This window comes from Globicephala melas, chromosome 16 (genome assembly GCF_963455315.2).
Source record: "Globicephala melas chromosome 16, mGloMel1.2, whole genome shotgun sequence".
NCBI classification, from domain to species: domain Eukaryota; kingdom Metazoa; phylum Chordata; class Mammalia; order Artiodactyla; family Delphinidae; genus Globicephala; species Globicephala melas.
This window is the reverse complement of record NC_083329.1, coordinates 26,279,813-26,307,499: the sequence shown is the minus strand read 5'-3', so window position 1 is coordinate 26,307,499 and position 27,687 is coordinate 26,279,813. Positions and strand designations below refer to the sequence as shown.

The window sequence follows — 27,687 nt, the reverse complement described above, 5'->3', positions numbered from 1 at the left end:
AGAGATTAGGGAACAGCAACTATTAGAATAATATGTAATGTTCCCAGGCATTGGGGAAATGATATTATAGCAGCCTCATTTTGGTGCTTTGTTTTAATCTGCATAATGCTTTTCATTCTCTGTAATGGGAGATCTGCAGGGTCTGATTAACAGAAGAAAGGTCATTACTGATAAATTCTGACCCCGGGGATAATCTGAGCCTGCCTGCCACTTTAGAGCAGACAACTGGACTAGAAGATTATGTTCGTGTACTCCTTGCTACTCAAGAGCCATCTGCCCAATGCCTCTGCTTCTATCATTAGTCACTTTAGTCCATATTTACTTTTCACTAGACGAAGTTGCATCTTTCAGCTGAAATGCTTGGCATCAAACTGCTCCCCCTCTCAACTCGTCAGTATCCATTCTGATAAGAGAGCTGTGACTAAGAGGCAAATTTTGTAGCCCAAACAGGTGCATGGGCAAAGGGATTTGGGGAGATTTTGCCTGGATGAGACCTTCTATGCCCTTCCCAACTCTAACTCTGTGGCCATCAACAGTGGCCTTGATTACTGCCTGAGGGTTTTCCGTACCCCCGACCCCGTGACAGTCAGAATTCTATACACAGCCCACTCCAAAGGGTGTTATTCTCAATGAACCCCCGTATCCAGAGGGTGCTGAGAGATTTTCTTGTTCCTGAGAGCCCCCAGCAGAGTGTACATTTAAAGCATTCCTTTTTTTTTTTTTTTTTTTTGAGGGAGTATTTTTTAGGATGAAGGAAAATAGCTACATAAGCACATAAGCAGGAGGGAGGAGCACACCTCAGCATCGGAACAAAAAGACCAGTGGAGCAAACAGGGGGACAAGAGGCAATCTCACTGGGGAACAATTAAGAGACTTACAAAGAAATGCACTAAATTCTCATTCCAAACCCCAGGCTTGTCACTAACCCCAGCAGTACCTAAAAAGTCATTCTCAAAGACAAACTAAACTTTAGCTTAATGCATTCCAAATAAAAGGAAAAATTAATATATTAACTATAGAGTAATATCATAGATCAAACTTTATCCACCTTAAGAAAATTACAGATCAGGAGAAAAACCTATTTGCAGTCATTCAGCCACTATTTCTGTGAGCAACAAGAGAACAGGATTGTGAACTTGGTGCTAATAAAATGCTCATTAAGTGAAAAGCAATAAGATGTTAACGTGAAGAGATTCATTAAGGGCTTCAAATTACTTACCTTGAAAGTTCTTTGGTTAGATGAAGGTCAGATTTTAGTCTAACATTTTTCTTTTTCTCTTTTGACTAATTAGGTTAATGGTCAGCAGACATCTTCCCTAAAGTACAGGACCTCACTGGGGTAGCCTGCTAAGTGGTGACAGGAAATATTTAGCATAGAAGTCTCCAAGCGAAACTAAATGTTTTCCTTCCAGCCCTGTACATAGCCCCTCAGGGTATTTTTCCTTTGGGGATCAGTAGATATGTGAAGGCAGCTGAAGTAACAATTATACCAAGTGGAATTTTAAAGGTGGAGCAATACTATTTTATTTTTCTTGTGGCAAAGCAATGGAACAACGCTCTGATACGGAGGAACAAACATAGGGCCCTGTATGTTAATGACATCAGGTGTTTCAGTAAAAATAGCAGTTTCTAAGCAGCTGCATTTTAAGAATCTCTCTGAAGGATCAAGCAGGAAGAGAGAGACAAATTGTTTAAACACAAATAACTTTGACAGTTAAAGAACTAGCATGACTAAGCCACTAAAGACAAGTAAAAAGCAAACACTGACACTTGAGCAAATTTAGGCCTCCAAGCAAGTAGAAGTACTTTTAATTTTCACTGTCACAATCTAAACTCCAAAAAAGAGAAAGGTCTGCAGGCTTTCTGCTGCTTTTCACTGTTGGTGAGATACTGTTAGGGTTGCCATTGCATGCACTGCGTTCCAGAAGATCCCAAAGACATAACTTGTAGCTGTCATCAACTGGCAAACCAGTCTCCGAGGCCCTCCCAGCTGTTAGGTATCTGAAAATTTCACACGCAACCCAATCCCTTGCCGTGATTATCAAAGAATATACATACTACAGGAGAGGTGGCTAAGAGTTTGTTCACTCTGCCTTAGAAATCTTTTCCAGGGGGTTTCCCTGGTGGTCCAGTGGTTAAGATTCTGCACTTCCACTGAAGGGGTTTGATCCCTGGTTGGGGAAGTTCCGCATGCCGTGAAGTGCAGCCAAATTTAAAAGGAAGGAAGGAAGGACGGAAGGGAGGGAGGGAGTTAGGAAGGAAGGGAGAAAGAGAAAGAAAGAAGGAAGGAAGGGAGGGAGGGAGGAAAGGAAGGAAGGAAGGAAGGAAGGAAGGAAGGAAGGAAGGAAGGAAGGAAGGAAGAAAGAAAGAAAAGAAAAAAGAAAATCCTTTCCAGGTGTAGGATCAACAAAAGACAGAAAGAAATCCTTTCCAGGTGTGGGATCAATACAACCTTTACAAACAACATAAGTAAATGTTGCATACCATCACAACTTTACTACTAAGCCTTTATACACTCTGTCGTTGATAATCAATTTGGTGGCCAGAAGTTAAATATCCCATAGTATCCCTGGGAGACCCACAGGTCTAATTTTCAGAAGTTAAATATCCCATAGTATCCCTGGGAGACCCACAGGTCCAATTTTCTGACAGTCTCTTGTTTTCTAAACCACCCAAAGTTAACAGTGTCATGGATGTACAACACAAGGCTCTTAAGAAGCAAAGCTAAGGAGCATAAGGCAGCACTCATTACCATTGGCTCAGTGGAATGCTGACTTCTTAGTCATACCACTTATTTGCCCTCAGCTAAGAGAATACTAACTTGGAGAAAAGAATACTCCTTGGAACACCCTTATTCAAAGCAACACAGCCTACCTACAAAGAAAAGCAAAACATCTTTTACGGGTAACATTTTAACATTTAGAGAAGGGATAAATGAAGACATACTTAGGAAACATTCTAAGGAAGGCTCAGAATGCTAAACCAGAAAAATGGTATGGCATTTCCTCAAAATATTAAACATAAGATTACCATACAATCTATCAATTCCACTTCTGCGTATATTCGCAAAAGAAGTGAAAGCAGGAACTGAACAGATATTTGTACACCCATGTACAAATAACCAAAACCACAACAACCAAAAGGTGGAAGCAATCCACTTGGGGTTTCATCAGTGATGAATGGATAAACAAAATGTGGCATATACATAAAATGGAATATTAGGGCTTCCCTGGTGGCGCAGTGGTTAAGAATCCGCCTGCCAATGCAGGAGACACGGGTTCGAGCCCTGGTCCGGGAAGATCCCACATGCCGCGAAGCAACTAAGCCCGTGCGCCACAACTACTGAGCCTGCGCTCTAGAGCCCACAAGCCACAATTACTGAGCCCGTGTGCCACAACTACTGAAGCCGGCGTGCCTACAGCCCGTGCTCCACAACAAGAGAAGCCACCACAATGAGAAGCCCACGCGCCGCAACAGAGTAGCCCCCACTCGCCGCAACTAGAGAAAGCCCATGCGCAGCAACAAAGACCCAATGCAGCCATAAATGAATGAATGAATGAATGAATAAATAAATAAACAGTAATATTACTCAGCCTAAAAAGGAAGGAAATTCTGACACATGCTACAACAGGGATGGACTGTACAGACATTACGCTAAATGAAATCACCAGTATTTTATAGTTTACTAAATACTTTAATATATGTTACATTATATGTAATTCTCACAACCACTTCCCTGTAAAACAATTGATATCATCATGACCTCCATTTTATAGATGGTGGAAAGAGGTCCAGAGATGCTAAATAACTTGCTCAAGATCACATATTAAGTGGTAGAGATAAAAATTAAAAACCCAGTTTCTCTAACTCAAATTTCCATGCCCATGCCCCTTTCAATACCTCATACTGAGTTTTCTGTTTACCTCCATAGTAGCCTTTGATGTAACACTACAGAAGGAGGCGTTACTATATAAAAGAAAGAGCCCTGGACTTGTGAATTAGAAGACCTATGATTAATTCTCAGCTTTGCCACACAACAATTGTGGGATTTCTGCAATTCAAATATCCTTAAGACTCAGTTTCCTCATTGGTAAAAAGTATATTTTTTTAAAGTTTATAATGCATGCTATAGAGTTTGACGACTGAAGAAGACAGCAGTTTAAGAAAGAGCAGCAACAAGTTTAGCACTTATTAAGTGAAAATAAATGTTAAAAAGGAAAAAAGTAAACTTTTGCAGGCTCAGCATCACCAGTATTTCCCCCTGATCTGGCTTTAGGGTGATAAGTGATATTCTAACACATCTTTCCAGTAACCTCTTGAAAAAACTGACTGGATCTTTGATACTTTTTACATATACTCCAAGTCTAATTCATTAGCAACAGTGAGGATGATATAATTACTCGCTGCAGCAAGTTCATCAAAGAAGTTTGAGGAATGAAAATGGAGGTATAGGTAGGCCTGATAGAGACCTAAAAAGAGAAGGAAGAGGTCATGGTTATCTGCTCAAAGCTCAGGCCAGTCGTTTCTGGGCTATTGAGAAAAGGGACAAAAAAAAGAAAAAAGAAAAAGGACAGGCCAATAGCTTAAATCAGCTGTTTGATGGCCCTTGGGAAGACTGACAGCAGTCAAGCCAGAAGCCACTGAAAGGAAAAGCAACAAAGTAGGAGATAAAGAAAGCATAAAGGATTGTGATCAAGGAAACAGGCCCCAGATGAAAAGGAACTGCCTGGAAAGCCTAAGTAAATACATGAATAAATAAACACAACATAAACTATACCCATATGCACTTCATACTGTAGCCCGGAATCTAGTGTTTCTTTCAAACACTCACATTTGTCATACTGCCCTTGGGTCACAAAGGGATATTTGGGAGAAAGCAGTTTGTAATTCCTGAATCCTACAGAAAATCACATTTATCATAAGGCCTTACTACAGTATCTGGCTTATTTGCTCAATGCAGTTATGTATTTAGTTGTGAGATTTATAAAACCGTGTTTACTACAAAATGTCTCGCGTTAGGTAAGGCAGATCAACCTTCAATACCTTCAATACAATCTTGTTAGCACATCTCACCCCCATGCTCCCTCATCCCAGCCCTCCCAACACACACATTTCACACTTTTTCTTTTGTTCCCAGATTTGCCAACACTAGTACATCACTGCAGGGACAGGACATTTTACCTTAAAAAAAAAAAAAAGGGGGCAAGGAAAAGAAAGATATAGAAATAAACACAATCCCAGCTCTGTCACAAATTAGAATCTATACCAAGTTGTAAATGTGCATTACTATTACTGGAAATGTCTGGCAAGGCTTACATCTGGAGCTAAATCAAGTTTCCCCATCTGTTGGGTTTGCCTCTTCTACTCAATGTTAATTTTTCAATTGTTTGCAAGAGCAATATAATAACTGTTGAGAAAATGAAAAATAATAGGCACAAAGGGAGCAAGGCATGAAAGAAAAGTCAGCTTTAGGTTTCATAATACTGAAGGCACATTCTCTCCATTTACAAACAGCTCACTCCTGTGAGTGTGTGCTACTTCCTCAAAACCCTAAACCAACTCCATGTCTGACTCAATTTTATCCAATACATACAGCACTCTATAATTGCCTTGCTGTTTCATAAGAAACCTGAAATGACTTAGCCCCATGAGCTCCATTTGGCTCTGTTTACCACAAACAGAAATAGCCATGTAAAGCAAAACGTCAAAGTTCCAGATCCCCATGAGTCATTCATTCAACTCTTGGAGAATGACAGAAAAAACTGCCACAGAACAGCTTTCAGATGACCTATACACAGAAAACACTTTGGCAACAAAGATGCTGAAACGGGCTTGCAACCATCTCTTGGTAAGAAAATTCAAAGAGCAAACACTGTGAGTTATTTCAATATGACAAAATGAAAGGCACATGCATTCCTGCTTTTCTTGATCAAATACGACAATTTCTTCCACTCCTACAGACATCAGGGCTTAAAATAGTGGTGCTGTTCAACACACTCCACTTAGAAAGGTACAATAAACCTCAGGATGAGCCAAGGAACTCTGAAAGAGATAAATCCTCATTCCTCACCTGATATTAACCAACGCGTGGGTCACCTTGCTAGCTGCTTCTTTCCACTGGCCTGCATTGGTAGAAAGCCTCAGGACTGTAAAAAAGGAAAGAACAAAGATGTGTTAGACCCCTGGTATAAAACACAAATATGAGGAATGAAGACACATCACAGAATATCACTATTAGAATAACCAAACGGAGCCTGGGCCAATCTTCTATTTAAGACATCTTCATCTAGGGAAAAAAGTAAGGGCTTATTCTCAACTATCTTTACCGCAAACTTTTTCCTCTTTTTTTCACTTTCTATCAAAATATTCTACTCCTCCTCTGCCTTGGGCTCCCCTCTCTCCACTCCCTGCTAGTTTTTGCATTCATTTAAAATCTACACTGGGGTGTGATGGGTCACCTGATTGCCACATTTATCATTTCCCTAATGGCTGGGGCTGATTTAGTGGAACTGGCCAGCTGAGCAAGTGACCCCTCCTGCTCCACATACAGTATGTCTTTCTCCTGAAGGTCTAAGCTGGGTCAAACAGGACAAATAACCTTGCAAGATAGAAGATGGTCATGTTTCAATCAAGGAGTAACCTGTTTTAGCTCCTCTGACTTAACTGTGTGACCTGCAGCATGAATCAACAGGAATATTCTTCCCTTCTCTGACCAAAGTCTCTTTTCCACCCTTACTTACAGGAGAAGGAATGATGGAAATACAGATCATCATATCCTCTATCAGCTATGAGCTTCACGGTCACACATTACAGTACCTACACTATTTTGGAAAAGAGACAAACCAACACAAGTGCTCCTTGCAAGAGGAAGCATATGGTGGGCACTCCAAGCATATGTTTTTAACGAGTGAATAACTAATATGAGCTAAACATGTAGCGAGTTTACTATGTGCCAGAAATTGGACAAAGGTTATATGCAATACAGCATACATATGAGACTCAGAGGAGACAAATAATTAATTGATCAAGTTCATTCACAGAGTTGTAGGTAATGGAGCTAGAATTTAAACCTAGAGGGAATGGTTCTACAGCCTGTACTTACACAGTGAATGGTTAAGAGTGTGAACTCTGAAGCCAACTGTCGGAGTCCCAGTCTAGCCCCTGCCACTTACTAGAGAATAATACCAATACTTACATGAAAGGATAATCATGAAAATCAAATAAGTTACATATAAAGCCTTAGATCAGTGCATGGCACATAGTAAATGTTATATAAGTATTAGCTATTATGAATTTAAATAGACTTGTCTCCCAAACAAATAAAAGAATGTACCTGAGACTTTCTCAAAGGTTGGAAGTCACAGCCTAAGTAACATTAAGAAATGTGTAATCAATCTGCATAGGAACTTTACACCTGAGTACCATCACTACCTACTCCTGACCAGTATTCCTCTAGCAAGAAGAGTAGTAGCAGCAGCTTTACTAGAGGGAGGGCCTGTAAGTGTAATAGGGAAAGAAAGTTCATCTGGCTGCTCTGCATCTATTCTAGCAATACTTCATTTTTATAAATTCATGCAATTTCATGAAAGAGAAGATGGAAGCCTTAATAAAACATTATCAGAGAGCTGCTTTTCTAATTTACAAGATTTAGTGAAGGGGAACTTGGTATAGTTTCAAGTTAGAGCTCTACAGTCTGAACTCAGGTTTCACCTAGTGTTTGTGCAAATTTATTTGCGTAATGAACAAAATTGTTTCAAGCAGGTCAGATGTATTTTTTTCAACTCAATTGCAAAAACTGTTTAGATGCATCTGTTTTTCACTAGACCCTCCACTAAATCATAAATTCTCTGATGGTGAGGACCTAACACTTACGGAATTGAGCTGAATTTTACTCTCCTTACCTCAGAGAGGTATTTAACTCTGTCCATGTATTATTTCTCTGTTAACATCCTGTCACTTCTGTTCTTAGTGAACATGCAGCCAGACCTCATCACTGCATTTCCCTTGGAAATGCCATAGGCTTTTACATTCTTTTCTAAGTTACCAAATTTAAACACAAAATTATCTCAAAATGCCCTAAATGCCTCAAGCTAAGGTTATCATTTATGTAGTAAATTATGGTACACAAAAATAGCATACCATGTGGCCATTAAAGAAAGAGAGTTAAGTAATAGCAAAAACTGGAAACTGTAATTTCCATGAAAAGAAGGAATGGTTAAATAAACTCCATCCATACTATGCAAAAAATGAGAGAGAGAGGGAGAGAGAGAAAGAGACCTAAGAAAACTACAAAAAAATAGGAAAATGTTCTGACGGTTTAAAAAAACACGAAATAGGAAAACATAATTACAACTGTGTAAAACTATGCATACAAGTAAACTAATATACAACTATGAAAACAGTGGTCATACTAGAAAGGAGAGATTGTAAAAATGTTTTTTACCTTGCTTTTTCTTTTCTAATTATCTTTTTTTTTTAATGAAAAAAACAGCTCAAAATATGGTATCATTTATGGTTCAGGGCAGCTTGTGTCAAGGTCCTTCCTATTCAGTGGATATCACTGCAATAAATTAATGCCATAGGAATATTAAATGTGTGCCTTTATCAAAAAAGTCTCAGTGAGCCTTCCTCTTCTAGCCATGATAGAATATCAAGACATAATTAACCTTCCTACCTCAAACAATAGAAAACTGAACAAAATATATGAAACAAGAGTTTTCAGACACTGGACAACAAGTATATAGAACTGTGATCCCTGAAGAAGGAAAACAAACAAGGTGAACCCTACGATTACCCCAGCTTACTATGTGAAAAAGTTTCTAGCCTACAGGGCAGGGAGGAGGAACTTAAACAGAATCCAGAAGTCGTGCCAAGCCAAAGACATAGAGATAAGCGACTGCGCAGGCCAAGGCACCTAGAATTTGTGGGGTAGAGTACTGTAGAGGAGGGAGTTTGACAGGGAACTATGGAAGTTTGTAGAGGGGTCCTCTTCCATCTTTTGCTGAGCACCGATCTTCACACAGGGAAGAGGAAACTACCCAAAGCTGGCGGTGAAGAACCACTGGAAAAGAGAAGAAATTGTGGCGCTCATAGAAGGCTCCACAAATAAAATAATTTGCATTTCTACCAGCAAGAGTGGAAAAACCTACTAATACATGGGTTATCAGGTAGAGTCTGCAGATGGGTACTGCATTAGTAATGGGGCCAAATTAGTCCATAATAAAAGTTGCTCTCAACCTGCCCTAACAACCCTTAAAAGCAAACCCTAAAAGGATGAAACTGATTCCACACAACATAACTGCATCCCAGAACAAAGTCCAACATTATATAAAAAAACGTAAGAAAATCAAGCACTTACAACATTAACATTACAATGTTATAAATCCAATTTAAAAATTACCAGCATTCAAAGAAGCAATAAAAAATATGACCCATAAGCAGGAGAAAAATCAGTCAATAGAAACAGATCTAGACATGAAGAGAGATGATGGAATTAGCAGAAAAGGACATTAGAACAGCTATTGTAAATATGCTCCATATGCTCAGGAAGATTGAGGAAAATATAAACATGATGAGGAAAGAAATGAACATATTAAAGAAAGAAGTCTAAATAGAACTTCTAGGGAAGAAAATGCTTTATGAAACAAAAAAATACACTAGGATGAAATGAATTGAGATTAATGAGATTAACAGCACATTAGAAAAAACACAGAAGAAGAGATCAGTGAATTTGAAGACTGAGGAATAGAAACTATCTAAAATGAAAGACAGGGACTTCCCTGGTGGCACAGTGGTTAAGAATACACCTGCCGGGCTTCCCTGGTGGCGCAGTGGTTGAGAGTCCGCCTGCTGATGCAGGGGACACGGGCTCGTGCCCCGGTCCGGGAAGATCCCACAAGCCGTGGAGCAGCTAGGCCCGTGAGCCATGGCCACTGGGCCTGCGCGTCCGGAGCCTGTGCTCCGCAACGGGAGAGGCCACAACAGTGAGAGGACACAGATTCAACCCCTGGTCCAGGAAGATCCCACATGCTGCAGAGCAACTAAGCCCACGAGCCACAACTACTGAGTCCGTGCGCCACAACTACTGAAGCCCATGTGCCTAGAGCCAGTGTCCTGCAACAAGAGAAGCCACCACAATGAGAAGCCTGCGCACTGCGACGAAGAGTAGCCCCCGCTCACTGCAACTAGAGAAAGCCCGTGCGAAGACTCAATGAAGACCCAATGCAGCCAAAAATAAATAGTATAAATACATAAAATAAAATGAAAGAGAGAGAAAAGACCAAAAAAAAAATGGAAAGAAAGGAAAAAATACCCACAGAGCTTTAGTGACCTATGGGACACTGTCAAGAGGTCTAACATATATATAATTGAAGTTCCAAAACAAGAGAAGAGGAGAGGGGACAGAAAAATATCTGAAGAAATTAACAGCCAAAACTTTTCCACATTTGATGAAAACCAGAAATCCACAGATCCAAGAAGCTCAAGAGACTCCAGGAAAAATAAAGAAAACCATGTTAAGGCACATGATAAACTACTGAAAATCAGCAATAAAGAGAAAATGTTAAAAGCATGGAGAGAAAAAAGATATATACAGAGAAATGAAGCTAAGAATGACAGTAGACTTCTCATCAGGAATTATGCAAGCCAGAAAACAACAAAATGACATTTTTTTAAGTATTGAAAGAAAAATTATATATTCAGCAAAAATGTCTCTAAAAACTGAAGATGAGACTCCACTTCCAGTGTGGCAGAGTAAGCCTACTTCAGCCTCTCTCTCCTGCTGATTACAGTTAAAAATCCTGTATAAAATATAAAAAGTATTACCTGAGGGCTCTGAAAATTAAACAAAAGCAGACAGATTATAGAGGGGAGTCAAAACTTGGAGAAACACCCACAAAAGTGGGTTTCCAGGGTTTCTTTTTTCCTATTTTTCTTTTGCAGGTTTGCCTCAAGATCCAAACAGTCACAGAGATGCATGATAGAGGAGTTGGGTGGATGGCTAAAACTTCAATAGAAACCTCATCTTTCTGTAGACAGAAACCAGGAAAAGGGGCTTCTGCTACCCAGAGAACATAGAGGGAATCCTGGACAGACCAGGAGAAAGTGTTCCTCTAATTCCGCATATGAAAATTAGGCTCATGGGAGCTGACCAAGCATGGAACAAATACAAAGTAGCAAAGCAAACCCTTTAAAAACTAAACTGCTATTTGAACTACAGTCCAGTCTCCTGAGTGGTGAGTACATGGACCAGATCCAAAGTAGCACAGAAACGGCTTTGAAAACTGAACTGATATTGGAACCACTACGTACAGAAAGTGAGAAAGAACCTGTGGTCTAACTGGATTGATTGCCTACTAATACCAAAAAAAAAAACAACCCTCCAGATTATAACTGAACCCTGAGTCTACACAACATAAGAAAAATGTCCAGGATGTAATCCAAAATTACTCAACTTATAAGGAACCAGGACATACAAAGAACCAGGATATACAATAAAACAAGAAAATGTAACAAATTCTCAAGAGAAAAGACAAACAGATGCCTGATGTGACACAGATGTTAAAATTATCAAAGAGTTTTAGAGCAACTATTACAAACATGCTCCATTAGAAAAAGGCAAACATTCCTGAATGAATGAATGGTAAGGTAGAACTTCTCAGGAGAGAAATTGAAACTATAAAAAGGAACCAATTAAAACATTTAGAAGTAAAACATATATTATGTAAAATAAATTCTCTAGATGGACTTAATAGCAGAATGGATTGACACAGAAATCAGTAAACCTAAAGACAGAACAGTAGAAATTATTAAACATGAAGAACAGGAAAAAATGGGGGGAAAAACAGGGCCTCAGAGACCTGTGTAACAGTATCAGAAAGTCTAACATTTGTGTTATTGTAGTCCAAGAAGAAAGGGAGAGAGAAATTAAGGGCAGAAAACAATTTGCAAAAGAGAATGGCTGGGGCTTCCCTGGTGGCACAGTGGTTAAGAATCCGCCTGCCAATGCAGGGGACACGGGTTCAAGCCCTGGCCCAGGAAGATCCCACATGCCGCAGAGCAACTAAACCCATGCGCCGCAACTACTGAACCTGCACTCTAGAGCCCGTGAACCATAACTACTGAACCCGCGTGCCACAACCACTGAAGCCTGCGCGCCTAGAGCCCATGCTCCGCAACAAGAGAAGCCACGACAGTGAGAAGCCCGCACACTGCAACGAAGAGCAGCCCCCACTTGCCGCAACTAGAGAAAGCCTGCACACAGCAACAAAGACCCAATGCAGCCAAAAATAGATAAATAAATATTTTTTAAAAAGAATGGCTGAGGGCTTCCCTGGTGGCGCAGTGGTTGAGAGTCCGCCTGCCGATGCAGGGGACGCGGGTTCGTGCCCCAGTCTGGGAGGATCCCACATGCTGCGGAGCGGCTGGGCCCGTGGGCCATGGCCGCTGAGCCTGCGCGTCCGGAGCCTGTGCTCCGCAACGGGAGAGGCCACAGCGGTGAGAGGCCCGCGTACTGCAAAAAAAAAAAAAAAAAAAAAAAGAATGGCTGAAAACTCCCAAATTTGGTGAGATTCAAGATCCTCAGGAAACCCCAAACAGGATAAACACAAAGAAAAACCAGGCCAAAACATATCATAATCAAACTTCTGAAAGCCAAAGATAAGGAAAAGTAATTTAAAAGAAGCGGGAGAAAAACAACATATTACAAATAAGGGAACATGATTCAAATGAACACAGATTTATCATCAGAAACCATACAGGCCAAAAAAAGGGGAATAACATCTTCAAAGTACTTAAAGGTAAGAACTATAACTCTATATCCAGCAAAAATACCCTTCAGGAATGAAAGAAAACAAACAACAACAAAAAATCTTGTCACCAGAAGCCCAAAAAAATGCTACAGAAAATTCTTAAAGACTGTGAGAAATGATATTAGAAAGGAATTTGGATCTTCAGGAATAAAAAGAGCAACAGAAATGGAAAACATACAGGCAAATATAAAAAATATATTTTTCCCTCTGAAGTTGTTTAGAATTTGGATGATTGTCACAAGTGAAAGTTATAGCATTGTCTGGTGGAGTTTTCGATGTAGATGTAATACATATGACAACTATAATATCAAAGTAAGTGTGGGGGGCTGGTGATTAGAGAACCCTATATAGTAGCAAAGCTTGTATATTTTACTGAAGTGGTACAACACTAACTCTAAAGTTGGCTGCATTTAGTGACTTTCTTCCAAAGAACAGAGCACGGAACAGGAGGAAAAAAGCAATCCTGCAGAGGAGAAACTTTGCAAACACTTCCTTAACCAAGTGATCAAGATTAACATCACCAGTGATTAAGTCATCTTAATAACATATACACTTGATGTGGAAAAGGCCACTCTGACACTGTGGCATTCCTTCTCCAAACGCATAACCCTAGTCCAACCATGAGTAAGTCATCAGACAAACCCAAACTGAAGAAGGTTCTCCTCAAAACTGTCAAGGCCATGAAAAATGAGCAAACACTAAGAAACTGTCAGATAAAAAGAAACTAAGCAGACATCACGAGTAAATGTAGCAATGGATGAGATCCTGGAATACAAAAGGAACATTAGAGGAATTAGCAGAATCCAAATAAAGTCTAGAGTTTAGTATATTTCTTTTTATTGCGGTAAAAAATACCAATCATAAAATTTACCACCTTAACCTATTTCTAAATGTACAGTTCAATGATGTAAAGTATATGTACACTGCTGTGAAACAGATCTCCAGAACCTTTTTGTCTTGCAGAACTGAAGCTCTGTACCTATTAAACAACTCCCTTTGCACCCTCTCCACCGCCCCCGGTAACCACCATTCTGTATCCATAAATGTGACTACTTTAGATACTTCATATAGGTGGAAACCTTTTGTGACTGGCTTATTTCACTTAGCATAGTATACTCAACATTCATCCACATTGTAGCATGTAACAGGATTTCTTTCTTTTTTTTTTTTTTTGCGGTACGCGGGCCTATCACTGTTGTGGCCTCTCCTGTTACGGAGCACAGTCTCCGGACGCGCAGGCTCAGCAGCCATGGCCCACGGGCCCAGCCGCTGCGCGGCATGTGGGATCTTCCCGGAGCAGGGCACGAACCCGTGTCCCCTGCATCGGCAGACGGACTCTCAACCACTGCGCCACCTGGGAAGCCCAGGATTTCTTTCTTTTTAAAGGCTGCATAGCAACCCATTATATGTATATATCACATTTTATTTATCCATTCATCTGCTGATGGACATTTCGGTTGCTCCCATCTTTTGACAATTGTGAATAGTGCTGCTATAAACACGGGTATGCAAATTTTTTTTTTAATGGGCAAAAATCTAACAAATCCTTCACCAAAGATATATGGATGGCAAATAAGAATAGGAAAAGATGCTCAACACCATTATTCATCAGGAAAATGCAAATTAAAACCATAATGAGATATCGCTACACACCTGTAAGAAGCCAAAAAAAAAAAAAAATGCCGGCTAGGATATGGAGTGACTACAACTCTTGCATACTGTTTTAAGTAATGTAAAACAGTACATCCACTTTGGAAAACAGTTTGGCGGTTTCTTATAAAGTTCAACGTACACTTACATAATACCCAAAAATCCCATTCATAGGTATGTAATCAAGTGAAATGCAAACTTGTGTTCACATAAAACTGTGTACAAAAATGTTTACAGGGGCTTTATTTACAATCACTAAAAACTGGAAACCTCCCAAATGTCCTTCCACTGATAAATGGATAAACCAAGCTGGCATATTCCCACAATGGAATATTATTCCATAATAAAAAGGAGTGAACTACTGATACATGCATCAACATGGATAACTTCAAACAAATTACGATGTATAAGAAGCCAGGGCCTCCCTGGTGGCGCAGTGGTTAAGAATCCGCCTGCGAATGCAGTGGACACGGGTCCGAGCCCTGGTCCGGGAAGATCCCACATGCCGCGGAGCAACTAAGCCCGTGCGCCACAACTACTGAAGCCAGTGCACCACAACTACTGAAGCCTGCGCACCCTAGAGCCTGTGCTCCACAACAAGAGAAGCCACAGCAATGAGAAGCCCACGCACTGCAACAAAGAGCAGCCCCCGCTCACCACAACTAGAGAAAGCCCGCGCGCAGCAACAAAGACCCAAAGCAAATAAAAGTAAAATAATTAATTAATTAATTAATTAAAAAAAAAATGAAGTCAGACTCAAAAGACGGTATGATTTCCTCTATATATTTTTTTAGAAAAGGCAAAACCATGCGGACATGGAACAGATCAGTGATTGCTAGGGACTGGGGTGGGTGGAAGAGTTGACCTCACAGGAGCACAAGAGAAGTTTTTGAGATAGTGAAATCCTTCTATATCTTGATTTTCTGTGATAATTACACTTCCATATGCATTTGTTGAAACTCAGAATTGTACATTTAGGGTGAATTTTACCATATATGTAAATTATACCCCAAAAAACTTGACTTAAAACAAATTTTTTTTCCACCAGAAGTTTCCTCATACTTTATACAAAATGGAGAGCACTGAAACATGCCACCTCCTACTATTTGTTGTGTTTCATTTAGTGAAATTCTCACTTTCCTATTTGTACTTTCTTGGTTACCATTTTAATTCCGTTAGCAGATTTGAGCATTCCCAGATGTCCTCTCTTATATTATTGCTGTGGCTACAAGGGTTTATCTCATTTGTGTATATGGCACAATTTAGCAGGTAAGTCAGACGTCTATAAAATATCTCCCCCACTCCAACTCTCTTTCCTTTCCTCACTGAAAGACATCTTTATTCATCTATTAATGGGTGCTAAAGCCTCTGGGGTAGCTCTTCACCCCTGGAAAATCCTACATTCTTGAAAACAAGGACATTAGTAAAACCAGGTACATGCAAACCACACCAGGGTACTCTGAGCACCTTTTGCCAATGGGAAGTTTGCCAGAGGGTTCTCATGGAAGACTTCCTAGCTCCTAAAAAAAAGAGACGTGTGTCTTGATGTGACAATGGGAACTTAATATTCTGAGGGGAGCTGACCTGATGCTAAAGCTATTACACTGAGAATAAGAGAGCAGGGAAATAGAAAAAATTCTGTCCTCCTAGGCAATCCTTTTCCACGGTTTGCTTCTACTCTTTCTCCAGGTATTTGCTCCAAATCCCCTCTACCTTTCTCATGATACAGGAGTCGCAAGCAAAATATGAACTTTTCACGAATAGACCCAATGAAACGGATAAAGTAATAATCGACAGTGACAGAAAGCAGGTCACTGGTTGTCCAGGGATGGGGGGTGAGGGACAGAGGTGGTAAAAGGGACATAAAGGGACACAAGGAAATTTTAGGGAGAGGATGGATATGTACATTATCTTGACTGTAATGACAGCTTCATGTACATATACATATGCTAAAACTTATTAAAAATTGTATACTTTAAAAGAATGCAGTTTGGGACTTCCCTGGCGGTCCAGTGGTTAAGACTCTGCGCTTCCACTGCAGGGGGCGCGGGTTCCATCCCTGGTTAGGGAACTAAGATCCCGTAGGAGGCTGCGTGGCGCGGCCAAAAAATAAATAAATTTTTTTTTAAAAACGGTGCAGTTTATTATATATCAATTACATCCCAATAAAGCTAATAAGTTGGAGGTTTTTAATAGACCACTTTATTGAGTGGCTTTCTGTTTCTGGGCACTATAAACACCTTTCAAACTTAGGTAGGTTTGAGTAGCCTCTTCACTCAAACTTACAGGGATACATGACCTCTTTCAGAAGTAAGTTATACTCATTACGGCTACAGAGTAAATTTTCAGTGAGCCAATTACCAAAAGGTTTGCAAGAAAGATTTTTATCTAATGCCCACTTCCTCTTGTGAGTTATGCTAAAAATACCTAGGTACATTGAAACTCCTTAAAACCCTGTACCTTCTCAAATCACACAATGTTCCCTTGGGATCCAAGCTCTTTTGTTTGCTGCTGTCAACTCCCACCCACTCTCATTCCGATCTCACTGGTATTCACTAAATCCACAAGCCTCCCTATTCTCTCTCTTTCACAAACATCAAGAAAGGGCTTACAGGGATGTTAACCAGCTTTCTACTGAGATGAATTCTGAGTTCCTGAAGGCAAAGAAGTCCACATATACTTTCTTATTGCCTGAGAAAAGGAGACTACACAGTTCTGTGCCAAGCAAGGGCACCAAGCAACTAGAGGAGAATCTTATGTAGTCTTTTCCTCTCATATACCAAAAATCACAGCTGATGGGGAGAGAGGAATAAAAAGAAGACAGCTTACCCATGGAGTAGAGGTTGTCAAAGCTCTGGTGCATGCGGATAATCTCATAGTAGAGTTCATCATAACTACTGGGGGTGGGCAGGAATGTATCGCCATATGTGATAAACATATTAAATAGGTTCACAATCTAAAAAAGAAGCAAAAGCCCATAAACAGGTATCATACTATGAAGACCAGAAGAGTATTATCAGTAGTGTGCTATAGCCAGCTCTTATTGTCCTGCAAGAGTTAATTGTTAAATTTTCAGAAATTTTGTGAGCTGGTTATTAAAGTCATTATTAAAGATTAACTTATATAAACTTGCAATTCAATAAATTATATTAAAATCAAGTTATAAGTACTCAAAACTCACCACTTCCTAATTATTTTCTACTTTTTAGTATTATCAATGCTCTTGAAATTAATTTACACCTCTTGTATCTGTTTGGTGGGAATATCATATAATGGTGTGTTACCATTATCTCATGAAAGACCCCAGGTTCTCCAAAGACATAGGTGAAAGTGGGGAGCACCAGTATAGAGATTCTGATCCAAAGGGAAAATAAAGGCCTGGTTTTCCCTATGACTTAATCCCTAGAATACCAGCTCCTGTCTCAAACCAGCCCACTTCTGCCTTAGGGTACAGCTCATAAAAATAAATATATTTTTTTGCTACTCACCATAAGGGCTAAGGTAAAAATGTTGTGTTTGGCCAGAAGTACGGTCTCATTTGACATAAGGAACTTCAGCAAATTTATCAAGGCTTAAAAAAGAAAAAAAAGAAAAAAAGAGAAGGAAAGGCATCAATAAGGTAATCAAAGCATAATCAATAAAGTTATTAAATGAAAGCAATGAAAGTAAACTAGCTCTACAGAAATCCAAAGAGGGCTAGAATGAGTACATCACAGCTACTAAGGACTTTTTAAAAGCAGGCAAAGTAGGTGTATTTGAAGAAAGCACTGACCTTCCCAAGCACATGTCTGCTCATCTGCCCACAGGTTTTTAAAAATCTACTTTTTGCCACTTCGTAAACAGCAATTGAGGTCAGAAATTTGATTATAAAATGGACATTTTAGTGTTCCAAATTTATTCCTGCATGGTGATTTCCACATCATATTTGCTCAGTTTACTGAGTGTCCCCTTCTCACCCTAGGATGCTAGCATCCCAAGTCACTAAGTTTTAGTTATGTAACTGTTTCAAACATCACTGCTAAGAAGAAAATGTTTTAATTCTAACTGGTCAACAGATGTGCCAGATATACTGTAGAACCTACTGCTTCAGCTCTGTATAAGAATGGAGCTCATGGACCAGAGGGCAGACACCAGAAGCAAGAAGAACTACAATCCTGCAGCCTGTGGAACAAAACCACATTCACAGAAAGACAGACAAGATGAAAAGGCAGAGGGCTATGTACCAGAAGAAGGAACAAGATAAACCCCAGAAAAACAAATAAATGAAGTGGAGATAGGAAACCTTCCAGAAAAAGAACTAAGAATAATGATAGTGAAGATGATCCAGGACCTTGGAAAGAGAATGGAGGCAAAGACAGAGAAGATGCAAGAAATGTTCAACAAAGACCTAGAAGAATTAAAGAAGAAACACCTAGAAGAATTAAAGAACAAACAAACAGAGATGAACAATATGATAACTGAAATGAAAAATACACTAGAAGGAATCAATAGCAGAATAACTGAGGCAGAAGAACAGATAAGTGACCTGGAAGACAGAATGGTGGAATTCACTGCCGCAGAACAGAATAAAGAAAAAAGAATGAAAAGAAATGAAGACAGCCTAAGAGACCTCTGGGATAACATTAAATGCAACAACATTCACATTATAGGGGTCCCAGAAGGAGAAGAGAGAGAGAAAGGACCTGAGAAAATATTTGAAGAGATTATAGTCGAAAACTTCCCTAACACGGGAAAGGAAATAGCCACCCAAGTCCAGGAAGCACAGAGAGTCCCAGGCAGGATAAACTCAAGGAGAAACACACTGAGACACATAGTAATCAAACTGACAAAAATTAAAGACAAAGAAAAATTACTGAAAGCAACAAGGGAAAAACGACCAATGTCATACAAGGGAACTCCCATAAGGTTAACAGCTGATTTCTCAGCAGAAATTCTACAAGCCAGAAGGGAGTGGCATGATATATTTAAACTTATGAAAGGGAAGAACCTACAACCAAGAGTACTCTACCCGGCAAGGATCTCATTAAGATTCAATGGAGAAATCAAAAGTTTTACAGACAAGCAAAAGCTAGGAATTCAGCACCACAAAACCAGCTCTACAACAAATGCTAAAGGAACTTCTCTAAGTGGGAAACACAAGAGACGAAAAGGACCTACAAAAACAAACCCATAACAATTAAGAAAATGGTCTTAGGAACATACGTATCGATAATTGCCTTAAACGTGAATGGATTAAATGCTCCAACCAAAACACAGAGGCTCGCTGAATGGATACAAAAACAAGACACATATATAAGCTGTCTACAAGAGACCCACTTCAGACCTAGGGACACATAGAATGAAAGTGAGAGGATGGAAAAAGATATTCCATGCAAATGGAAATCAGAAGAAAGCTGGAGTAGCAATACTCATATCAGATAAAATAGACTTTAAAATAAAGAATGTTACAAGAGACAAGGAAGGATACTACATAATGATCAAGGGATCAATCCAAGAAGAAGATATAACAATTATAAATATATATGCACCCAACATAGGAGCACCTTAATACATAAGGCAACTACTAACAGCTATAAAAGAGGAAATCGACAGTAACACAATAATAGTGGGGGACTTTAACACCTTATTTACACCAATGGACAGATCATCCAGACAGAAAATTAATAAGGAAACACAAGCTGTAAATGACACAAGAGACCAGATTAACTTAATTGATATTTATAGGACATTCCATACAAAAACAGCAGATTACACTTTCTTCTCAAGTGCACATGGAACATTCTCCAGGATAGATCACATCTTGGGTCACAAATCAAGCCTCAGTAAATTTAAGAATATTGAAATCATATCAAACATCTTTTCTGACTACAACGCTAGATTAGAAATCAATTACGGGGGGAAAAAAAGCATAAAAAACACAAACACATGGAGGCTAAACAATACGTTACTAAATAACCAAGAGATCACTGAAAAAAATCAAAGAGAAAATCAAAAAATACCTAGAGACAAATGACAACAAAAACACGATGATCCAAAACCTATGGGATGCAGCAAAAGCAGTTCTAAGAGGGAAATTTATAGCAATACAAGCCTACCTCAAGAAACAAGAAAAATCTCAAATAAACAATTTAACCTTACACCTAAAGGAACTAGAGAAAGAAGAACAAACAAAACCCAAAGTTAACAGAAGGAAAGAAATCATAAAGATCAGAGCAGAAATAAATGAAATAGAAACAAAGAAAACAATAACAAAGATCAATAAAACTAAAAGCTGGTTCTTTGAGAAGATAAAAAAAAACTGATAAACCATTAGCCAGACTCATCAAGAAAAAGAGGGAGAGGACTCATCAAGAAAAAGAGGGAGAGGACTCAAATCAATAAAATTAGAAATGGGGCTTCCCTGGTGGCGCAGTGGTTGAGAGTCCGCCTGCTGATGCAGGGGACACGGGTTTGTGCCCTGGTCCCGGAAGATCCCACATGCTGCAGAGCGGCTGGGCCCGTGAGCCATGGCCGCTGAGCCTGCGCGTCTGGAGCCTGTGCTCCGCAACAGGAGAGGCCACAACAGTGAGAGGTCCGTGTATCGCAAAAAAAAATAAAATTAAAAATAAAAAATAAATAAAATTAGAAATGAAAAAGGAGAAGCTACAACAGACACCGCAGAAATACAAAGCATCCTAAGCGACTACTACAAGCAACTCTGTGCCAATAAAATGGACAACCTGGAAGAAATGGACAAATTTTTAGAAAGGTATAAGCTTCCAAGACTGAACCAGGAAGAAACAGAAAACATGAACAGACCAATCACAAGTAATGAAATTGGAAACTGTAATTTAAAATCTTCCAATAAACAAAAGTCCAGGACCAGATGGCTTCACAGGTGAATTCTATCAAATATTTAGAGAAGAGCTAACACCCATCCTTCTCAAACTCTTCCGAAAAACTGCAGAGGAAGGAACACTCCCAAACTCATTCTATGAGGCCACCATCACCCTGATACCAAAACCAGACCGAGATACTACAAAAAAAAGAAAATTACAGACCAATATCACTGAAGAATATAGATGCAAAAATCCTCAGCAAAATACTAGCAAACAGAATCCAACAACACATTAAAAGGATCATATACCATGATCAAGTGGGATTTATCCCAGGGATGCAAGGATTCGTCAATATATGCAAATCAATCAATGTGATACACCATATTAACAAACTGAAGACGAAAAACCATATGATCATCTCAATAGATTCAGAAAAAGCTTTTAACAAAATTCAACACTGATTTATGATAAAAACTCTCCAGAAAGTGGACATAGAGGGAAACTACCTCAACATAATAAAGGCCATATATGACAAACCCGTAGCAAACATCATTCTCAATGGTGAAAAACTGAAAACATTTCCTCTAAAATCAGGAACAAGACAAGGGTGCCCACTCTCACCACTATTATTCAACATAGTTTTGGAAGATCTAGCCACTGCAATCAAAGAAGAAAAAGAAATAAAAGGAATACAAATTGGAAAAGAAGAAGTAAAAGTGTCACTGTTTGCAGATGACATGATACTATACATAGAGAAATCTAAAGAGGCCACCAGAAAACTACTAGAGCTAATCAATGAATTTGGTAAAGTTGCAGGATACAAAATTAATGCACAGAAATCTCTTGCATTCCTATACACTAATGATGAAGAATCTGAAAGAGAAATTAAGGAAACACTCCCGTTTACCACTGCAATAAAAAGAATAAAATACCTAGGAATAAAAAAAAAAAAGAATGGAGCTCATGAAGGGAAAAAAAGCCCTTAACTGTACTAAATATTTAAACAAAAGCACAGCTTGCTCTGTCCTCTCTCGACTGTGACAACGTTTACTGAAAAGGTCCCCTTTTTGCCTTGTAATCTTTAATGAGGGGAGACAGTGCTAAAACCCAAGCGATCTCAGTCATGAGACTGACTGTCAAGTCCCTAGGTTAACAGTGCAGCCTAAAGACAGTTTTGCAAATAAACATTAAGCATAAAATAATTTATCAGTTGCCTTATACTCTCTCAACTAAGACTATAAAATAAATTCTGCTTCTCTGCCCATCATGACTACTGCCCCTGTACCTATTTCCCCTGTTTGATGGGGAACTATAAAGAAGGGGTTCAGCAGCTACAAGTATTTGATGTTCCTTTTGTCTTCTCCCCCTCAACCCTTCCTACTTCCACAGACACACAAAAAAAGGCTTGACCTCTCCTTTTCTAAGACCATATCTGCTTCTTTGCCAGCAAAGAAGTCCATTCTCCCATGCTGTCTGAGCTTTGTGTGAAGTTTACTACTCTTAGAAAAGAGATATGAGCTTTGATTTGAAACAGCAGGGAATGATGAGTAGAAGTAAGTCTCTCCAGACACTTGCTGCCTGCCACACAACACCCCTCACTCTCAATCCTCTAAAAGCACAGGTACAGTAAAGAAACAGCAGGCAAAAGTACAATAGCTTGTCTATATTCTGTTTCTAAAGCCTGGACCTTCCCTTCAAATACCAAAAAAAAAAAAAAAGAAGGCTTGCTAGGGATGAAGGAGATAGGTATCCTCATTTATGAACTCTTCACCCTGACTCAAGTTCTCTGAGGTTTCATAATGGAAAGGCAAATGATAGGCAGCTGGCCCTTTTGATGTTGTCTGTTAACAAGTGATCTATTGGACTGGACCCCAGAAAAGCTCCATGGGAGCCCATTCTGGATCACACAACCTGCTTAGCTCCTACTAGGAGCCCAGAAAATGAAGGGGACTGGCTAAAATCCATATAAAAATGACTAACCCAAGGGAATTCCCTGGTGGAGTGGTTAGGACTCAGTGCTTTCACTGCCATGGCCTGGGTTCACTCTCTGGTCGGGGAACTAAGATCCTGCAAGCCAGGCAGCACGGCAGCAGGGGGGAAAAAAAAACAAGCACTCACCCAGCCCAAACCTCTCTCCTTAATGAGTAGGGGCTGCCCAGTCCACCCCCTAACCCCAGAGCTTAGAAAAGCCCTATTAATGGATAAATCACCTGACAATAAACTCCTTAAACTCACCAGAGACAAGAGAAAAGGATGGGTAACACACGTGGCACTCTGCAAAACATAATGGCTAGATAGAGACAAAGCTGCTTTTGCACATATCCAATCAAGGAGGGTTTTTGTCCCAGGCACACACAGCACAAAGATGCAGCCTCAGAAGTGGTTATGTGGTAATTAAGGGGTAGAAAACCTGGAGAAAAGGAAGTGAGAGCAATGATTTATTGCTCCTCTGCTAGACTACAGCTAGTCTTGATCTCTGGGATTCAGAGTCAGGGATGACAACGTGATAAATATGAGGGGAGGAAGAGCAATTCTGGCACAGGCCAAGAGGTGGCCTGTGTCCCAATTGCCACAGATGTCAGCAGAGCCAAACAGTATTGAGAAGGAGAGTCCAGCACTTCAATACTCTGAGAGTCAGTGTCAGGGGAAACATGCATTCTGCCCCTGATAATTCAGGTCAGAACCCCTACCCTCTTAAAAAAGCCAGGGTTTTCTTACCTGGAAGTTATCATTCTCTAGAGGGAATTTAATAGGCAGCTAAAATGAACAAAGCAACCTTAAAATTGGCTCCCACAAGCCTCTGACATCAGGGACCACGATTCCTCTTCAAGAAGGAATGTCCCAAATATCTCATAAAATAATGCTTTTTTCCTTCAACATCTGACTTTGCACTCATTCTATCAACTACTCAGTGTTCTATACACATCACTACACACACATTGTCTTCTATCCTCTGACCCGACGTGAAGGGAGTTCAAAGTCTGTGAGGCTTTGACATAGCTGATTTTAGACTTTTAGAGCTAGAAAGGACCTTAGAGGTCATTTAATCCAACTCCCTCATTTTTTGGATTCGAAAACAACCCCCCACCACCATGCCAACTAGTTAGTGACTAGGCAGGGACTAGATCCTGGTCTCCTGGTTAGTGTGCTTTCTACCATTCCATTAACATAAGATTAAACAAATAAAGGTGCTAGATGCAGTCAAATGTTAAAGGGAAGGAAGCTTACGTATAAATGGTGTGCTTAGACTTCCTGACTATACTGTTACCAACACTTCTCTAGACTGGTTTATATAACTTTCTGCACCTACTGGCTGCTCCAAGGTTATTTTCATGTATTTGATCCCCTCCTTTTCTTGGTCTTCAACTACTTATTAGAGTAAAGATGTTTAACACCTCATTATTACCTTTCTTCTACTCACTCTCAACACTAAAACACACCCAGTAGCTTTTCTCAGCATAAACTGCCTCAGCAGGCCCTCTACATCAGCTCTTATCTCCCTCCTTTAAATCTCACCTTTCACACACCTCTATCTCCCTTTCTGTTTCTGCTTCCTCTCTAGTATCTTTAAAAAATAATAATAAATGTCAACTAAAACTGTTCCTATTTCCCTCACTCAGGGTTGCCTCCTTCAAAATAATGTACTGAAGATGGAATATGATCAGATCTGGACTTCAAATGGAGACAAGATCTCCCTTCTTTATGCAAAATCAGAACTGAAACAAACAAACAAAAAACATGAGTATAAACAATTAATATCCAGGCTTATTCATAAGCTATTATGGTATAGTGCTATGAACAAGGTTTAACTGCAGGCCAGAGAATAGCCTTGGGCCAGGGGCAGGTTCAAGGACAGCAGAGATCTGGTACTCGGTGCCAACACACAAGTAGCACAGAGCTCATGTTGGCTGACTTCTGGCTCACCACTCTCCACACACACACATTTTTAGAAAACTGCCCTTGATCCACTTGTCCACTTGGTGCCATCTGGGCACATAACCAACCAAACTGTCACAGAAGTAACAGTACATAGAGGGAAGAGTTAAGATAACTACAAAAGATAAGGGGTTGGTTGTATAAACGTAGTATTGTTAATTAGTCATATGTCTATAAGAGTTTGGTATCAAGTACAATACATGTTGTAGTCATTGTGAAGATAAGAGGGGCAGGATATGCTTTTTTTTTCTTTTTAATTTAACCCTTCGGTTTACCATGTTTCTAATTTTTAAATAATAGTTTTAAAAGGAAGCAGGGGAGAAGGGACTAACACAAGCTCTTCCTCACCAAAGACATGATCCTTAGTCTGAGAGATTTCCAAAGAAAAAGGGCCTATGTTATAGAAACCCATTACTGTGTAAACAGTTTTGCCCATTAGGTGAGCAATGGCTACTCATCCACAAAACAGAATGGCACAGGGACTTCCCTGGTGGTGCAGTGGTTAAGAATCTGCCTGCCAATGCAGGGAACACGGATTCGAGCCCTGGTCCGGGAAGATCCCACATGCCGCGGAGCAACTAAGCCCATGCGCCACAACTACTGAGCCTGCACTCTGGAGCCCTCGAGCCACAACTACTGAACCCGTGCACCACAACTACTGAAGCCCACGTGCCTAGAGCCCGTGCTCAGCAACAAGAGAAGCCACCGCAATGAGCAGCCTATACACCACAACAAAGAGTAGTCCCTGTCCGCCACAACTAGAGAAAGCCCACACGCAGCAACAAAGACCCAATGCAGCCAAAAATTAATTAATTAATTAATTAAAAAAAAAAAAAAACAGAATGGCACAGCTTACTGCAGAATCTTTTCAGATGACAAGCTTGGTGGTTGAGACCTTCCAGGTCTTAACAGACAATTCTCATCGGCCCCCATCCTTCATAGTCCCAGGAGTAGGCTGTCCCAAAACACCAATGCCAGATAGATATATCATATAGAGAAATGCATCACATCTTTCTGCTGAATGACAACAACTACAAGTCAATAACTGTGTCAGAAGCTCACACAAAGTACAGCGGTCCCTCGGTATCCACAGCGGGGATGGGGGGATGGGAAGGGGGATAGGGGGATGGGAAGGGGGATAGGGGGATGGGGCGTGGAGATTGTTTCCAGGACCCTCCACAGATACCAAACTCCATAGATGCTCAAGTCCTTTATATAAAATGATGTAGGCTTCCCTGGTGGCGCAGTGGTTGAGAGTCTGCCTGCCGATGTAGGGGACACGAGTTCGTGTCCCGGTCTGGGAGGATCCCACATGCCACGGAGCAGCTGGGCCCGTGAGCCATGGCCGCTGAGCCTGCGCGTCCGGAGCCTGTGCTCCGCAACGGGAGAGGCCACAACAGTGAGAGGTCCACGTATCGCAAAAAAATAAATAAATAAATAAAATGATGTAGTATTTGCAGTGTAACATAGACACATCTTCCTGTATAATTTAAATCATCTCTATAGATTACTTATAATATCTAATATAATGTAAATGCTATGTAAATAGTTGCCAGCATGCAGCAAATTCAAGTTTTGCTTTTTGGAACTTTCTGAAATTTTCTTTTCAAATATTTTTGATCCATGGTTGGTTGAATCTGTGGATGCAGATATGGAGAGACAACTGTATCTCAAACCTTCCTCTTTTCTACTGTGCTCCACCTGACACCTTAAAAAGAGACACTTAACTACAGAAATCACCTCCCCCAAACTGTATTCTCATCTCTTTTCAAAGGGAGAAACACAAAAGTCATAAATGGCAAGGGAGGTAACATTTATTAGGTGTCTGCTACATGCTAGGCATCATGTAAAGCACTTAAAGTACATCACTCTCACTGAATCCTATTAATTATCCAATGAAGTAGGTATTAGTGGTCCCAATTAACAGATAACCAAACTGAAATTCAGAAAGATTAAATAAGTTACCCAAAGCCACATACTAGTTGATTACATTAAGGGCAACATACCAAGAAGAAGGTCCATGAACTCCCCGAACTCCCCCTGCTGAGGTCTATGAAACTGTACTGGTTCCTCCTAAACTTCAATTAAAAAAAACTCTTGTTGGGACTTCCCTGGTGGAGCAGTGGTAAGGAATCCACCTTACAATGCAGGGGACTCGGGTTCAATCCCTGATCAGGGAACTACGATCCCACATGCCGCAGGGGCAACTAAGCCCGCACGCCACAACTACTGAGCTGGCGCACCACAACTACAGAGCCCACTCGCCCTGAAACCCTCGCGTCACAGCTAGAGAAGGAAAAACCCGCACGCCACAACTAGAGAAAAGCCCATGCGTTGCAACGAAAAGATCCCGCATGCCTCAACGAAGATCTGACGTGCCACAACTAAGACCTGACGGAGCCATAAATAATAAGTAAATAAATAATAAATCTTTAAAAACAAACATTTGTAGAGTGTGCGGGAGCAAGCTATCT

The 27,687-nt window shown here is 40.1% G+C and overlaps 1 protein-coding gene across 8 annotated transcripts in view; it reads right to left on the bottom strand.

Annotated features, from left to right (window-relative positions):
• Window positions 1-27,687, bottom strand: part of ARMH3 (armadillo like helical domain containing 3) — a 170,248-nt gene that overhangs the window by 70,604 nt on the left and 71,957 nt on the right. For all 8 annotated transcript variants that reach the window (XM_060286475.1, XM_060286474.2, XM_060286473.2 and 5 more), the window contains 3 exons: window positions 17,948-18,030; window positions 17,289-17,415; window positions 6,071-6,146 (listed from right to left, as the gene is read on the bottom strand). In XM_060286475.1, coding sequence (XP_060142458.1) covers window positions 6,071-6,146; window positions 17,289-17,415; window positions 17,948-18,030 — 286 coding nt within the window. The remainder of the gene's footprint in view (window positions 1-6,070; window positions 6,147-17,288; window positions 17,416-17,947; window positions 18,031-27,687) is intronic.